Here is a 15897-nt window from a genome sequence, read left to right as displayed (position 1 = left end):
CAAAACCGTATGTGATTTCCCATTTCCCCACATCCTGTCAACATGATTGTTTTTCATCTTTTCTATCCTTATAAAAAGAGCATCTCATTTAATTTGTCACTACTGAAATAACACGTTTCACATTCACTTCTTTTATTAATATGAACATGAATCAATACACCATGCCAATATTTTTAAAATTAGGATTACAGTCTTTTGACGATTTTTTATTTAAATTATCACCCATCTTCTGTCATATGTAATGTAACCTTTTTCAGTTTATTTTCCTTTTAATTCTATTTATAGCTACATCAGAGAAGGCAATGGCAACCCACTCCAGTACTCTTGGCCTGGAAAATCCCATGGACGGAGGAGCTTGGTAGGCTGCAGTCCATGGAGTCGCGAAGAGTCGGACATGACTGAAGCGACTTAGCAGCAGCAGCAGCAAAGCTACATACAATCTTTATATGGCCAAATGCAAAGATTGTTTGTTTCTATTTCCAGTCTTAGTGTTATGGCTGTAATCCTTTCCCATCGCATGGTTAAATAAATATATTTTTCAGTTACTTTTAACATTAATTTTTTTTACTCTATCTGTCCAAGATCTAAGGCAGAAATCTGAACCAATTTCTTTTCCATACAGTTTGCATTGTTTCCACATCAGTTTCTCCTCTGATGTGAAAAAACAACTTCATGATAGATGTAAACCTTTATATATACTTGAATGTTGTTCCAGATTGGTCTCATTGACCTATTTATATCCATACCAAACTGTGCATTATTTTTCTTCATTACACTCACTTCTATTCCCAAGAAAAATTTGAGTCCTAGTAAAGTTCTAAAAACAGTACCTCAACTGAACTTACATTAAAATTATAGATTTTTTGGAAGGCAGATATATTCACCACTATACCACCAACACTGCTAAAAACTACAAATATTTTGGAAGAACACTGGTATGTTTTTTAACCCTATCTTCCACTCCCACTACAGGAATTTAACATGCCCTCCATTCATTTACATCACCTTCCTCGTCATCTACTACACTTAATATCTTCCTATTGATCAATATATTTTTAAGTTTATTAAGAAATTTAACTTTTATTCATTTAAATTTTCTATTTATATTTTCTATTAGTAAGTAGGTATTCCTGGTATTCAGGGAAGGCTCTTAATTATGATATGTTTATTGTATACCTGTCAACTTCAGTGAGTTAATTCTAACATTTCTTGACTGATTCTCTTGAACTGTCCTGGTAATATCATTAGCTAATAATGGCAAATCCTGGCTCCCTGTGGGTGTGGTTTTATTTGTTTTTGTTTGTGGTCCTTCCTGAGAGCCTGACACTCTTGTAAGCACTCTGATACACTTAGTCCTGACAAGATTCCTGAGGCAGATATAAACATCCCCTAGACAGGAAACAGAATTAGAAATTCTGTTTCTCTCACAGAGCTAGCAAGTAATAGTTAAATGTTAATATGATAATTTGACACAGACATTTTGACATGTACTAAAAATCCCACCAAATGTTTTATTATTACCATTGAGAAACACAGGCAGAAGACAACCTTACTCCATCCACTTTAGGTTGGTGTCATAAATAATGGATGATCAGGGTTGTCTATTGTGAAAAACAATTAGTATTCTTTTTTTCTTCTTTCCTTTTTTTTAACACTTTGAGAGGGACATTTCAAAATAGGAGTAAAACATCATTTTAGGTGTCTCAGGCATTTCAAATTTCAAAATCCGAACTCAAAAATTTTGTTTAATAATATGCTATATTACGAACTATGATAATTTTTCCTGTTTTACAGTATTTATATCTATAACTTTTATTTTCTCATCTACTGCATTAGTTAGAACTCAAAGAATCCAAGTCTCTGCCTTCTCCACAAGTTACTGGGTACTGGAGAAGAAACAACTAAACCAAGAGGTTTCCAGCACTGAACATTAAAAACCAACCTCGGGTGGGCCCTCAACGAGTTCCACAAACACAGTATCTTAGCTTTTTTCCTATCCTTATCTCCTCCTCTTCTGCAGGCCCTTTCTCACTGAACAGACTCTTCCTAGTTGACCTCCTCTAATTCATGGCATTTAGCATTTCTAGCTAAGATCTCTTTTCTGAACCTTATACTTTTGTGTCCCACTAGGTACCACACAATTCCACCGAGCTGTCTAACAGATTTTCAAATTCTACTTGCCCAAAATTGAACTCATTCTTTTGCCTGTTTCTTAGTGTTTCCAGCCCTCCAAGGGGAACATCACATCTCAGGTGATGACCAAGTCCTACTGACTCTCCCACATCGATCTCTCTCAATTACCTCCAAATTTCCCCATCGTCATTGCCACAATGGGTCGGTCTAGCCACAATCATTTCTTTCCTGGATTGCTAACAAAAGCCTAAACTCCTTTCCCAACCTCCAAGTTTGACCCTCTGAGACCACTTCTCCAATGCAGCCTTCACACCTGCTCTTTCTCTCCCCCTACCATTTGCCTTCCCTTAGGCATTCCTTGGAGAAGGCAATGGCATCCCACTCCAGTACTCTTGCCAGGAAAATCCCATGGACGGAGGAGCCTGGTAGGCTGTCTATGGGGTCGCTAAGAGTCAGACACGACTGAGCGACTTCACTTTCACTTTTCACTTTCATGCATTGAAGAAGAAAATGGCAACCCACTCCACTGTTCTTGCCTGGAGAATCCCAGGGATGGGGGAGCCTGGTGGGCTGCTGTCTATGGGGTCGAACAGAGTCGGACATGACTGAAGCGACTTAGCAGCAGCAGCAGGCGTTCCTACCCATACTCCAGGGAATCAGTACATTGTCAACTTCTCTATGACCACCCGAAACTGAGTTACTAACTACTGTGTTCCAGAAGCAGTATGTATTTGCTCTACCAAAGGCACGTCTCACAGCACTTAACTTTCTTATTCCTGGAAAGCAGGGACTCTTGTTAAAGACTATCATCGTACCATATAATACCTGGGACACACAAGAATACAATGTTTGTCATTTGCGTGTTAAGACATACATCAGGTGACAGTGGTAGGAAATGGGGTCTCCTTGTCTTTTTTTCTAATATGTATGGGAAGGCCTATAAGGTTTCAACATTAAATTTGGCTCTTCTCAGATGGTATCAATCATGTTCATCACGAGATAATGTTCTCTATCAAGTTACAGAAGTCTGCTTATACTCCTACTTTACCAGTTTCTACTCATAATTGAATGCAACTTTAAACAGCTAATAGGCAAGTACTGAGATAACTCTAGAGATTCTGACACAAAGAATTACAGTTATAGATCTCCTAATACTAACCTATCTACCCATGCAACCTTGGAATAAACCCTTAACTATTATAACACACAACTGAAAACAACCTGCTCATATACTAATCAGTATTTTCATATCCATAGTCATAAAAGAAATTGTTTAGTGGTTTTCTTTTTATTGATGGTTTTGCCATTTGGATTTTCCTGATATCACAGCATGAGCTGAGCTTTCCTTCCATCTTCTTCAGTGTTCTAAAAACTGTTTCAAACTTTTTTGGAAGAGACACAAAGTCAACTTTTTCCCATAGGTATTGGCCTATTAACATTTTCTGCTCTAAGTGTAAGGTTTATAATTTTTGTTTTCATAGAAACAACCCATCACATCCAAGTTTTTAAATTTCTCAAATAAAACATCAGTACTTGTACCAACACACTATAATTTTTAAATCCCCTTCATTCCTATAATAATACATTCTTATACCTAATGGATATGTGCTTTTCTTTTCTTGATTTGCCACTTTTAAAATTGTACGGCCTTTCAAAGAAATCTTGCATTTATTTACAAATATTATTATGGCGTTATAGTTCTTTTTCTAGTTTATTAATTTATTTTACCTTCAATACCTTTTTCTGCCTTTTTAGAGTCAATAATTAGATAATAATTATATATATAGTTACCATTTATTTGGCACTACTGGGCCAAGTCCTAAGTGTTTTATGTGTGTTATGATCCCTTGTCACTCAATAAGGCAAATATAACTGTCCTTATTTTAGACAAAGACACTGAGGCTTAAAAAAGTTCCTTTGCCCAATAATAAAATTGGGAAAATGAATAATTGACCCAAAATCTGTCAGATTATTGACAGTACTATTCTTAATTACCATTTATTAAGGCATGAATTTTTAGCTCTTGATATAGAATTGGTTACATCCTGTAAATTTTTATTTGCAACAATTTCAATGTCATATTTCCAAATAAGGTATTACTGTAGTTTTTCTTTTTTTTTTTTTTCTGAAACAAGTAAACTTAAGAGCATAATTATGAATTTTCAAGGTCTTCAAAAAAAACAAACAAACCTTGAACTACTAATATAGTGTTTTACAGCAACTGAGGTCACAAAGTGGCCTAATTTGGGGGACTTTTTAAAATTTTCCTTGTGCATCCTATATACATCTTGAAATAAAAGGTTTTTCAATAACTGGCTACTTTAGCTTTTCACAGTGTTCTTTGGACAGACGCTCAGGCTATTCTGAAGACCTGGCTGACACCCTGCAAAAGCACAAAATCTGAATTTCAGGAGATAATCCTATGACTTCTTCCAGTGTCAACTCCTTGCTTACCTTCCAGATCTCTTATACTCTTTTTTGTAGGACCTTTCCAGAGATGGTGATCTTCGGCTGTCCCGGTGCCTGTGTCTCTCCCGTTCCCGCTCTCTTAAAGGAATTAATACACAGAGCTGTTTTCAACAGAAAGACTCAAAAACACCATCTCTTTTCACTGAATTCATCTAAATAAAGGGACCTCACCTCACCTAAGTATTCTGCAGCACTATTCACTATGGGACATTTTTACTCACCCTTCATTTATTAGAGGTTAAAGGAGCATTTCACTTTATGCAAGTTAACTACCTTAGACATTTCTTGCTGTTTTCTTTAAAAAAAAAAAAAAGAAGAAGAAGTCATACTTAATACTAAGCAATGAAGGGAATTTCATCATAATCTTCTCTTGAGACCTTCCAACCAGCCAAACATTCTACAGGGAAAACTTCAAAGGATTCAACTGTCTATTGATTTCTGAAACACTCTTAATTTCATCCAACAAATAAATGCATATAGTAAAGATGAGGACAAAGGTCTATAATAAAAAGCTCTAAACTCATAGGTTATACACCTGAGGTATAGTTCTTAGTCATCACTAACTACCATGAGACTCTAGGTCACTTTAAGTGCTGTTTTCATCACGGGGAAAAAAAAACTCTAAATAGAGACACTGAGTTTACTCAGTGTAAAACTAGAATTCAGGATTTTAAACCTTCCAATATAAAGCTGGAATTTAGTAATAATGATAGTAATAACTTATGAGCCTAATCAATACGCACAATGAGATCTGAAACAAAAATTGGAATCCCAGTGTGTTTACATTAGAACTAAATCTAAAGGAAATAAATACTAGGTCTTAGATTGGGGCAAAAAAATACTGTATTAGCCTGAGTCCAGCAAGAAGATTACAAAAATGTCTAAACTCAAAAATAGCCACGCCCCCGCTTCCCGCCACCACTTCCACTGCGGGGGCACAGATTCAATCCCCAGTAGGGGAACTAAAATCCTATATGCCTGTCACATGGCGTGGATAAAAAAGAAATAATAATCCCCCACCTGTAACCAAATAGAAGAAATGTAAATTCACTGAAATCAAAACTTACAAAATTAATAAGAGATCTTAGACATTAACACAAAAATTGTTTTTCCACTTAAAAACCACCCCTTCCTCAAGAAAGACTCCTTTGAATAACACTTTTAACATATACTTAAGGCTCAGGTACACACCAGCTGTCCAAAGTAAAGTAGCCAGTGCTTGGCATTCCACATTCTTTATCTGATACACTTTTAAAATGACAGCTTACTTTTAGACAGCAAATCCCACCTAGTGAGTGGTATCACATGACAACAATATAATGTAATTTGTGATGGCATGGCGGCTAAAAAAAAACTGCCTCTATTTCCAAATAAAAACTCTATTTAAAGGATATTCCTAATTTTTCGTTTGTTTTTGTAACATCTAGGGGATAGGATTTTGTATTCAAGAGTGGCACCTCTCATTATGACTGCTACCTCTGAGTGGCTATGAACTGAAAAGACCAGTATAAATCACTGTAATACTATATGATGAACCCATTTAAAGTAAGAAAAACAATGCTTCAGTTATTTTTCCAAAAATTCTTCCCGGTTTTGGGACCATGAAGATATTCCTTAGATACATAATAGCTCTCCAATGGCTCAACACGGTACTCAACAGGACAGGTATGGGGTTACAGTGCTGTAACACCGCTCAAGTGTGGGAAGCCACTGCCCTGCTCCTTACTGGCTGCCCCTGCAGCTCTTCCTTTTCCTAATCCCTGGAGGAACTTGGATCTTTCATGACAGCAAATGCATCCATCTACGTCTTCACAAATCTTCTCCAGAAATAGTCTGCCCTGAAATAATCTTGTAATCACTATTTACCCAGATTTCGGAGGAGGAGAAGAAGAAAGGAAAAACGAAATTTGAAAAAGTGTGGATGCACTTACCCCAAGAAGCCAGGGCAGAAGCAGCCAGAGGACAGACTGAAGAATTTGCATAAACTTCATCTAATCAAACGCACAACTTTGTGAACGTCTGGTTTTCTCCAGTGTACTTTTAGAAGTTATATACTAGCACTTCACAGGCTCCATGTTTGGTTCACAGAAGCATTCTATATAAGACAGAGGACTGACACTCTACTAAGACCCCTAGAGGGAACTGATTTTACTGCGGCTGTGACATTAAGGCCGCTCCAGAGCAAACACCCCCAAGTACAACATCATAAAACAACTCCAGGGTAAATAAAGGCCATGTAGAAAGATGAGCTAACTGCCTAAGATCCCCCACAGTAAAGGGGTTGTGGTTTAGGCTCATGGGGATTAAGGGTCATTTTTTCAGCATTTGATTTCACTTAGTGACAGGGATCCTCAGTTTATAGGACATTTGTGTTTCTTTAAGCTTAAGCCTGGATGGGAGAATTCAGGAATTTACAGCAGAACCCTAAAAACCACAGTACTCTCAAACAGAAAAAAAAAAAAAAGTCATCTAGAATGTTTAAGTTTGCAGCAACATGTTTCCCCAAAGACAGGTTTATTAACAATCACTTTAAGTCTGAAGAAAACTATCAAACTCTTTCGAGTTTAGATTTTCACCGTAAAGTTGTACAATAAACCCTCACAGGCCTCTGCCAACTAATCTATCACAAAGTTAAGAACAAAACTGACAAGGAACAGTAAGTCATGCTGAAAAGACTTTTCAAAATCTACCGACTCTAGTCAGCTTTAGCCCATCAGAATCAGTCACCCCTGCAGGAAACATGTCACTTCTTCTGCCTTCGACTAGGCATCAGAGAGAAGCAATAGTGTATTTTCCTTCCAAACCTTCCAAGGCCTGGAGGGCTTCCTTCTAAACCTTTAGGACTGAGAATGACTGTTACCATTTACTGGCAAAATGTTCGGTCAGAATCAAGCACACAGCCATGAGAACAACATGGAAACCAAGAAGCACATTAATTCCATAGGAGTCAAGACTTACTCTCTGAAAATCCAAGTAACAAGGTTACCTGGTTTGGGGACCTCAAACTTTTCAGCACAGTTCCACAAGACAATGAAAGTGAGTGAACACACCACAGCAGCCAGAAAGAGAAGCACCATTACCAGCTTGACAAGTGGAAAACCAAAAATCTTCATTGATACAAACAGTTCACTGAAGGTACAAATAAATATTAGTAGAATGGATATGTGCACATTTTTATTTTTCCATTTAAACCAATGATTCTTAGATTTAGGGTAACAGACTCATACAATCTCTTAAGAATCTGCTGTAAGCCACTGATTTACTTATAGAAAAAAATATATAGACATAAAATTTTACATTTAACTTCAGAGAATTTCTAGACACCCATCAATGAATGTCTGCTGGAAACCTTATTTCCTTGTAAATATAGATTTTTGGCCTTTTGGGTGGGGAAAAAAAAGAAATTTAATCTGAAGTGGATTAGTATGTTCTAAATGCAATTTTATTTAGTATGCATACATTTCAATGCAACAAAATCAAAAGCTATTTTGAAAATTGTAACTTTGATAATGTATACCTAATATTATTTCATTTTATAAAGAAACAGAGCAAGAAAGCAAAAACATAAGATAAACTTACATTTATCCAAGTTGGATTCCTGACTGATAACAGCGGCCTGCAGACCACCAATTCCAAAAGAACCCACAGTGCAATAACCTGACAAGATGGTCTTACTGAACATAATTAAATACAACATCCACACAAACAACTACAGGATCTTTTATTGATCATCATTAAAATGCCAGCTGTATTCGTATAGTAATTGGCTTACATTCATTGAAATGAATCTATGTTGCTAATTTGGGGATGCTTTTCAAAGTGGCTTTCTCCTGAGGTCAACTTCCTTCCTCATTAGTTGTCTCTCCCTCTTTAATAAAACAGCCCTTTCCTTTTATAAACCGAAATGCACGGCTGGACCTTTTTGGTCTGGTTTGCTGAGCCGCCTGTGTCAGGATCTCTGCAACTTCTCTAAAAAACCATAGGTGTGCTTTACCTGCTCCGCTCGTAGCTCCGGTGGCGGGAGGGCGTGCGCCCCCGCTCGTGATCGGACCTGTAGCGGCTGTCCTGCCTTCTCCGGTCGGGGCTCCGGCCTCGCTCCCGGCGCTCCAGGGACCGATGCCGTTCGCCCCTCCCGTGACTGTGGTCCCGGTGCCTGTGGTCGTCGTAATGCTTTAGCCTTTCTGGGGACCGCCTCTCACTGGGAGCCTTGGGGAGCGGGTACGGAGGGAGGTGCCTGAAGTGAGGACTACTGCTGTTACTAGCACTGGGCGGGAAGGAACTGGGGCTATTCTGGAAGCTATTGAAGTTGGGGGGTGGGAAACTGTGGTGCGAGTACCCGGGTGGGTACTGGTAATTGACCTGCTGCGGAACGACGGGAGGCGGCGGCGGATGCGGCAGGGATGGCGGCGGCATCATGAAGGGGAAGGCGCCTTGGCCAGGAGGCGCTCCGGGGACTGGGGGGTTATTGGGACAGGGTAGCGGAGGCGGCATGGGAGGGAAACAGGGGGGCACGGGGAAGGGGGGCCTCATCTGGTGGTTGGGGAACGGGGGCCGGATCGGGCAGGGGGGTAGGGGGCCTTGCGCTGAAGGAGGCATGGGCGGAGGGAAGGGTACAAAGTCTGGTCTTGGAGGCAGAAAATTGGGGGCCGGAGAGTTGGAGAACGTGGTGGAAGGGGCGCTGGGAGGTTCGTATTGGTATTGCACAGGAGGCTGCTGAGGGTGAAGCAGTCTCAGATTTTGGGGCCTGAAGGCTGGTGCGGAGGAGGGTCTGGCTCCATGTCCCCCTCGCCCTCGGGGACACCTGGGTCCTCCTGGGTGGAACGACATTCTGTGACTTTGGTGGAGGAAAGAAAAAGAGAAGAGAAAAACTCACTGTGTAAACAGCTTTCACCAATACCTGACCACCCCTTAGGCTGCTGGAATATTCCACCCATCTAATACTGAGTTCTCTGTACTATATGAAACTCCTCAGGGCCAATAAACTCCTCTTCCCAGGTCTCAGCCACTCAACCAAAGCCATGGTCAGTCCCTGGACCCTGTGGCTTCCTAAAGAGGCTCCACTTCCAGCATGACGAGGTCACATCCCAGTGTTCAACCATCTGCTGTGGTGTACTTTTTCAAGTTCCCCCCAACCTATGTCATCCTGTCCACACACAGCATGTTTCTACACATACACTTAGTATCATCCTGCCACATGTTCCTCCCCACTCAGCAGACTCACAAATTCAACTCAACATGTCCTAAAATGAGTCAATAACCTTGCCCTCCAAGAGAATACCACCTGCTCCTTTTTTAGTGTTTCCCATCTCAATGCATGCATGCATGCTAAGTCCCTTGAGTCGTGTCAAACCCTTTGTGACCCTCTGGACTGTAGCCGACCAGGCTCCTCTGTCCGTGGGATTTTTCCAGGCAAGAATACTATGGTGGGTTTCCATGCCCTCCTTCAGGGGATCATCCCAACCCAAGGATTGAGCCCGTGTTTCTCATGTCTCCTGCACTGGCAGGCGGGTTCTTTACCACTTGCGCCACTTGAGAAGTCCCTTCCTGTCTCAATAGATGAGACCATTCATCGGTCTTCAAGTCATACACCAGGGAATTACCTGACAACTTCTCCTCCCTTAACCCTTCTAGTTAAAAATTTATGCTCAAACACCTGTATCATTTCAGCCTCATAGATACTTGAGTCTATCCATTCCACACCATCCTCTCCTGCCTCGCTACTACAGTAATACCCTGGCAGGCCTTTCTACAACCAATGTCACCACCCCTAACGTACCCTGCTCTCACACGCTCTGTGGTTCTTTTTGACAGGTCCTACAATGATTACAGGTCACCAGCTCATTACCTCATTTCATCTTTGATGTCCACCTGACCTCAGAATTGCCAGTGCCATCAGAGCAGGAATCCAGGATGGCTCCTTAAATGCTCTGGTCTGGATTCCCAGCTATGGATACGGCCTATATTAACACACGCCCTCCACCTCACAGATCTAAACCCTCCCCACCCCAGATGGCCAGTATTTGTTCCTCCCTGGTCGCCCAAAACGATTGCCATTACTATCAGACCACTCACCATGCACTGCCTTGCATCGTGACGTACTATTTGAATATGTCACATTTTCCACAGAGAATATAAACTCTAGAGAACAGAGAGAACAAATAGATATAACAATGTTTCCCAAACTGCTCATGCTAGAAAATATTTCTGTGATTATCTTAACATTGATTTTGCATGCTCCAATGCAGTTAGCATACTAATAAAAATAAGAGCATGCTGAACTGAATTAATGTTCACAACTAATTTTTAAGATGTCCTAAGTACTTTGCCAACAAAGGTCCGTCTAGCCAAAGCTGTGGTTTTTCCAGTAGTCATGTAGGGATGTGAGAGCTGGACTACAAAGAAAGCTGAGCACCAAAGAATTGATGCTTTTGAACTGTGGTGTTGGAGAAGACTCGAGAATCCCTTGGACTGCAAGGAGATCCAACTAGTCAATCCTAAAGGAAATCAGTCCTGAATATTCATTGGAAGGACTGATGCTGAAGCCAAAACTCCAATACTTTGGACACCTGATGTGAAGAACTAACTCATGGGAAAATGCCCTGATGCTGGGAAAGATTGAAGATGGGAGGAGAAGGGATGACAGACGATGAGATGGTTGGATGGCGACATCGACTCGATGGACATGAGTCTGAGCAAGCTCCAAGAGCTGGTGATGGACAAAGAAGCCTGGTGTGTTACAGTCCATGGGGTCGCAAAGAGTCCGACACAACTGAGCAACTGAACTGAACTGAAGTACTTGTCTCTCTGATTCAAACAATCAGTAGCTTAAAAGACTGGAAACTTAGGCATATTCCACCTCTAATCAGCTAAAAGATCAGGGAGGGAAAAATCATTTCTGCTCTCCCACTCCACATTCTTTCTCCCTCAGTGAGACTAGCATTTAGATTCAAACTTAACTATAATCTGGTCAACATAACAGTTTTCTTTGATTCTCATTCTCAGTCCTCCCCATTGAACAATGTTATGAAGAGGAACAGCTTTCCAAATATGAGGCTTCAGCAAAATGTTTTAAAAACCCAAACAAACATTAACTGCAGAAAGTTTCCATTTAGAAGCATCTTCCTAAAGTCTTTCTAACCAAAAGTTTTACCAACAGGCTTAAGGCAGATTTTCAAATGGCTCATGAAAATAGTTTCAGATTATTTAGCTTTATCAATCACTATATTTAATAGAAAGTACACACCAAATAATATCTCATTAATGATTACCAAGGGAACATTTCATGCAAAGATGGGCACAATAAAGGACAGAAATGGTTATGTACCTAACAGAAGCAGAAGAGATTAAGAAGAGGTGGCAAGAATACACAGAAGAACTATACAAAAAAGATCTTCATGACCCATATAACCATGATGGTGTGATCACTCACCTAGAGCCAGACATCCTGGAATATGAAGTCAAATGGGCCTTAGGAAGCATCACTATAAACAAAGCTAGTGGAGGTGATGGAATTCCAGCTGAGCTATTTCAAATCCTGAAAGATGATGTTGTGAAATTGCTGCACTGAATATGCCAGCAAATTTGGAAAACTCACCAGTGGCCATAAGGCTGGAAAAGGTCAGTTTTCATTCCAATCCCAAAGAAAGGCAATGCCTAAGAATGTTCAAACTACCACACAATTGCACTCTTCTCACACGCTAGCAAAGTAATGCTCAAAATTCTCCAAGGCAGGCTTCAACAGTATGTGAACCGAGAACTTCCAAATGTTCAAAATGGATTTAGAAAAGGCAGAAGAACCAGAGATCAAATTTGCAGCATCCGCTGGATCATAGAAAAAGCAAGAGAATTCCAGAAAAACATCTACTTCTGCTTTACTGACTTGCCAAAGCCTTTGACTGTGTGGATCACAACAAACTATGGAAAATTCTTCAAGAGGGAATATCAGACCAACTGACTGCCTCCTGAGAAATCTGTAGGCAGGTCAAGAAGCAACAGTCAGAACCAGACATGGAACAACAGACTGGTTCCAAATTGTGAAAGGAGTACATCAAGGCTGTATATTGTCACCCTGCTTATTTAACTTCTATGCAGAGTAAATCATGCAAAATGCCGGGTTGGATGAAGCACAAGCTGGAATCAAGACTGCCAGGAGAAATATCAATAACCTCAAATATGCAGATGACACCACCCTTATGGCAGAAAGCAGAGAGGAACTAAAGAGCCTCTTGATGAAAGTGAAAGAGGAGAGTGAAAAAGCTGGCTTAAAACTCAACATTCAAAAAACTAAGATCATGGCATCCGGTCCCATCACTTCATGGCAAATAGATGGGGAAACAGCGGAAACAGTGAGACTTTACTTTTTGGGGCTCCAAAATCACTTCAGATGGTGACTGCAGCCATGAAAATCAAAAGACACTTGCTCCCTGGAAGAAAAGCTATGATCAACCTAGACAACATATTAAAAAGCAGAGACATTACTTTGCTGACAAAAGTCTATCTAGTCAAAGCTACAGTTTTTCCAGTAGTCATATATGGATGTGAGAGTTGGACCATAAAGCTGAGTACTGAAGAACTGATGCTTTTGAACTGTGGTGTTGGAGAAGACTCTTGAGAGTCCCTTGGACTGCAAGGAGATCCAGCCAGTCCATCCTAAAGGAAATACATCCTGAATGTTCATTGGAAGGACTGATGCTGAAGCTGAAACTCCCAATACTTTGGCCACTTGATGGGAAGAACTGACTCACTGGAAGAGACCCTGATGCTGGGAAAGACTGAAGGTGGGAGAAGAAGGGGACGATAGAGGATGAGATGGTTGGATGGCATCACACACTCGATGGACATGAGATTTTGAGCAAGCTCTGGGAATTGGTGATGGACAGAGAAGCCTGGCCTATTGCAGTCCATGGAGTGGCAAAGAGTTGTACACAACTGAGCGACTGAACTGAATGATTGTCATTCAGTTCAAGACCCTCATGATAAACCTGGGGCCTAGACAGCCCATCCTGTCACCACAAGCTACTCAGGGCCAAAAGAATCAAGCTCAAACTCCATGCTTGGCATTTAAGGCCCTCTGCAATCTGGACCCAGCTTCTTCCAGGCTAATCCTCCATTAACTTCCCCATGAAGTGCCTATCATCCTGCATGTGTGCTAAGTCGTTCAGTCATATCCACTCTTTGCGACCCTATGGATTGTGGCCCACCAGGCTCCCCTGTCCATGGGATTCTCCAGGCAAGAACACTGGAGTGGGTTGCCAGGCCCTCCTCCAGGGGACCTTCCCAACCCAGAAATCGAACCCTCCTCTCATTATGTCTCCTGCACTGGCAGGCAAGTTCTTTACCACTAGGGCCACCTGGGAGGCTCTCCTATCACCTTGCTGCTGCTGCTGCTAAGTCGCTTCAGTCGTGACCAACTCTGTGCGACCCCATAGACGGCAGCCCACCAGGCTCTCCCGTCCCTGGGATTCTCCAGGCAAGAACACTGGAGTGGGTTGCCATTTCCTTCTCCAATGCATGAAAGTGAAAAGTGAAAGTGAAGTCGCTCAGTCCTGTCTAACTCTTAGTGACCCCATGGGTGCTCCCAGTTCCTAACATATGAAGTACTATCATCCAGCTTATTCTTTACTCCTGGTCTTCTAAAACCCCTCCCTTTGACTTTGCCCATTGAAGTTTTAACCCATCTACTCATGTCAAATGCCACATCTTCTGTGCTGCCTATCTTGGTTCCCTTTAGGAAGTAATCCCATTCCCTCAAGACTTCCGTTGCTCTTAGTCTGTACTTACTTCTTTTACAGCACTTACCAGAGACTGCCTCATATAATAATCATGTGTGTATATGTCTTAACTCCTCCACTAGGTTATTAGTTCCTTGATGAATTGGGTTGGCTCATAATCATTTCTGTATCCTTCACAGCCCCTGGCAGAACATCCTGCACAGAGTAGGTGATCAGTAAGTATTTACTGGCTCACCAGTTATGTATGTTTCTATCTTGCTACTGGACATTTCCCTACTGAATATATCCACAACAGGTTTGCATTACCAAAACCAGATAGAAAGCAGGCCTTTTCACTGATTCATGCAACATTTAATGAGCCTAGACAGGTGGGGCATGGTCACAGGCCCTGATCAAAGGTGAGTAAGGCACATAGTAAGCAGGGCTCCTGAAGCCCAGAATCCATATGCAGATACGGATTTTTTTTTTAACTACTTAATGTGATAAACACAAGAAAAGAGGTATGCACAGAGTCCAGGGGAAACACAAAAGGAGTGTACTGAATCTAGAGGTGGACGAGAGTCAGGATCACCAATACTCCTGTATCGTGTGTTCACTGTTGTTGAACATTCACTATTAGATCCTCATGGATATTTCTCGAAATAGAATATCTGAAAACACTGATTATGAAACTGACCTATTAAAGGCACAGTCAGGCTGTACTGTGGATGTGAACTTCAATTCAAAAGACAAGGAACTCACTGCAACTGGAAAAGTAATTATTTTCGGCGTCTGCCTCCTCCTAAGTTGCTGTTTGGAAGCAGGGAAACTGAGGGAGTCGTTTTGCACGGCTAACATGTGCAGGAACATCAGTCTTTGTAGAACGAGTTGCAAAGTGTGACTACATTTCTATTAACGCGTTCTTCCACCACCTGAATTCCCAGCCCGGTCACTTATGTCTGGATGATCCGTAATTGCGTGCTTCCCTGTTTACATCTCCCACCAGATAGTGAGCCCCACGATGTAAACTTACAGTCTCACTACCCGCCCGAGATCCCGGCGGCCCCAGGCTTGGACCACGACATGCGCGCCACAATGAATGAACGGTCTCATTTTTCACTACTATTTATTTACAGGGCCCGGGCCTAGGGTCCCTTTTCTTTGCCCTTCGCTGCAGATCTGAAGAGGAGCTGCCGGCTCCTAACTCCCAGGCGCCTCTCACCCCAGCCCCAGACGCCAGCCCCGTTGAAATTCGGATACTTGGAAACACTCCCTCTTCCAACACCCACAAGCTGACCCTTTTACCTAGAAAAAGCTCTCGGGCTGCGAGGTCGCCGTTAGAGTAAAGCCAGACTTATAGAGTAGCCTCCAAGACCGTAGCACCGCCCGCGGCTCCGGAACAGGAAAGCAAGGGAATTAAAAAGCAAACCTGGGAAAGCCGGACCTGCAGGAGAAAAGCGCTCGGGCTCTCGGCAGCGCCTTGTGCGCGGTGATTGGTGCTTCAATAAGAACGATGGACATCTAAGCCAATCGGTTTTCTGGAGTCTCTGGTGCCCGCCTCCTGCCCCTTACCTCCTCCAATCCG

The 15897-nt window shown here is 41.7% G+C and overlaps 1 protein-coding gene across 5 annotated transcripts in view; it reads right to left on the bottom strand.

The window, feature by feature from the left end:
* Positions 1 to 15770, bottom strand: part of DROSHA (drosha ribonuclease III) — a 122811-nt gene extending 107041 nt beyond the window's left edge. For 2 of the 5 annotated variants that reach the window (XM_027519895.1, XM_027519894.1), the window contains exons 1-4: positions 15618 to 15770; positions 10675 to 10740; positions 8597 to 9436; positions 4588 to 4680 (exon numbers count right to left, since the gene is read on the bottom strand). In XM_027519895.1, coding sequence (XP_027375696.1) covers positions 4588 to 4680; positions 8597 to 9436; positions 10675 to 10691 — 950 coding nt within the window. In that variant the 5' untranslated portion in view covers positions 10692 to 10740; positions 15618 to 15770. Of the gene's footprint in view, positions 1 to 4587; positions 4681 to 8596; positions 9437 to 10674; positions 10741 to 14400; positions 14529 to 15617 lie in introns of all 5 variants that reach the window. The other 3 variants (XM_027519892.1, XM_027519891.1, XM_027519893.1) reach the window with 3 other exon arrangements.
* Between the last annotated feature and the right edge of the window lie 127 nt (positions 15771 to 15897).

Source organism: Bos indicus x Bos taurus, chromosome 20 (assembly GCF_003369695.1).
Source record: "Bos indicus x Bos taurus breed Angus x Brahman F1 hybrid chromosome 20, Bos_hybrid_MaternalHap_v2.0, whole genome shotgun sequence".
NCBI lineage: Eukaryota > Metazoa > Chordata > Mammalia > Artiodactyla > Bovidae > Bos > Bos indicus x Bos taurus.
The sequence above is the reverse complement of the archived record's forward strand: the minus strand, read 5'-3'. Positions and strand labels throughout refer to the sequence as shown.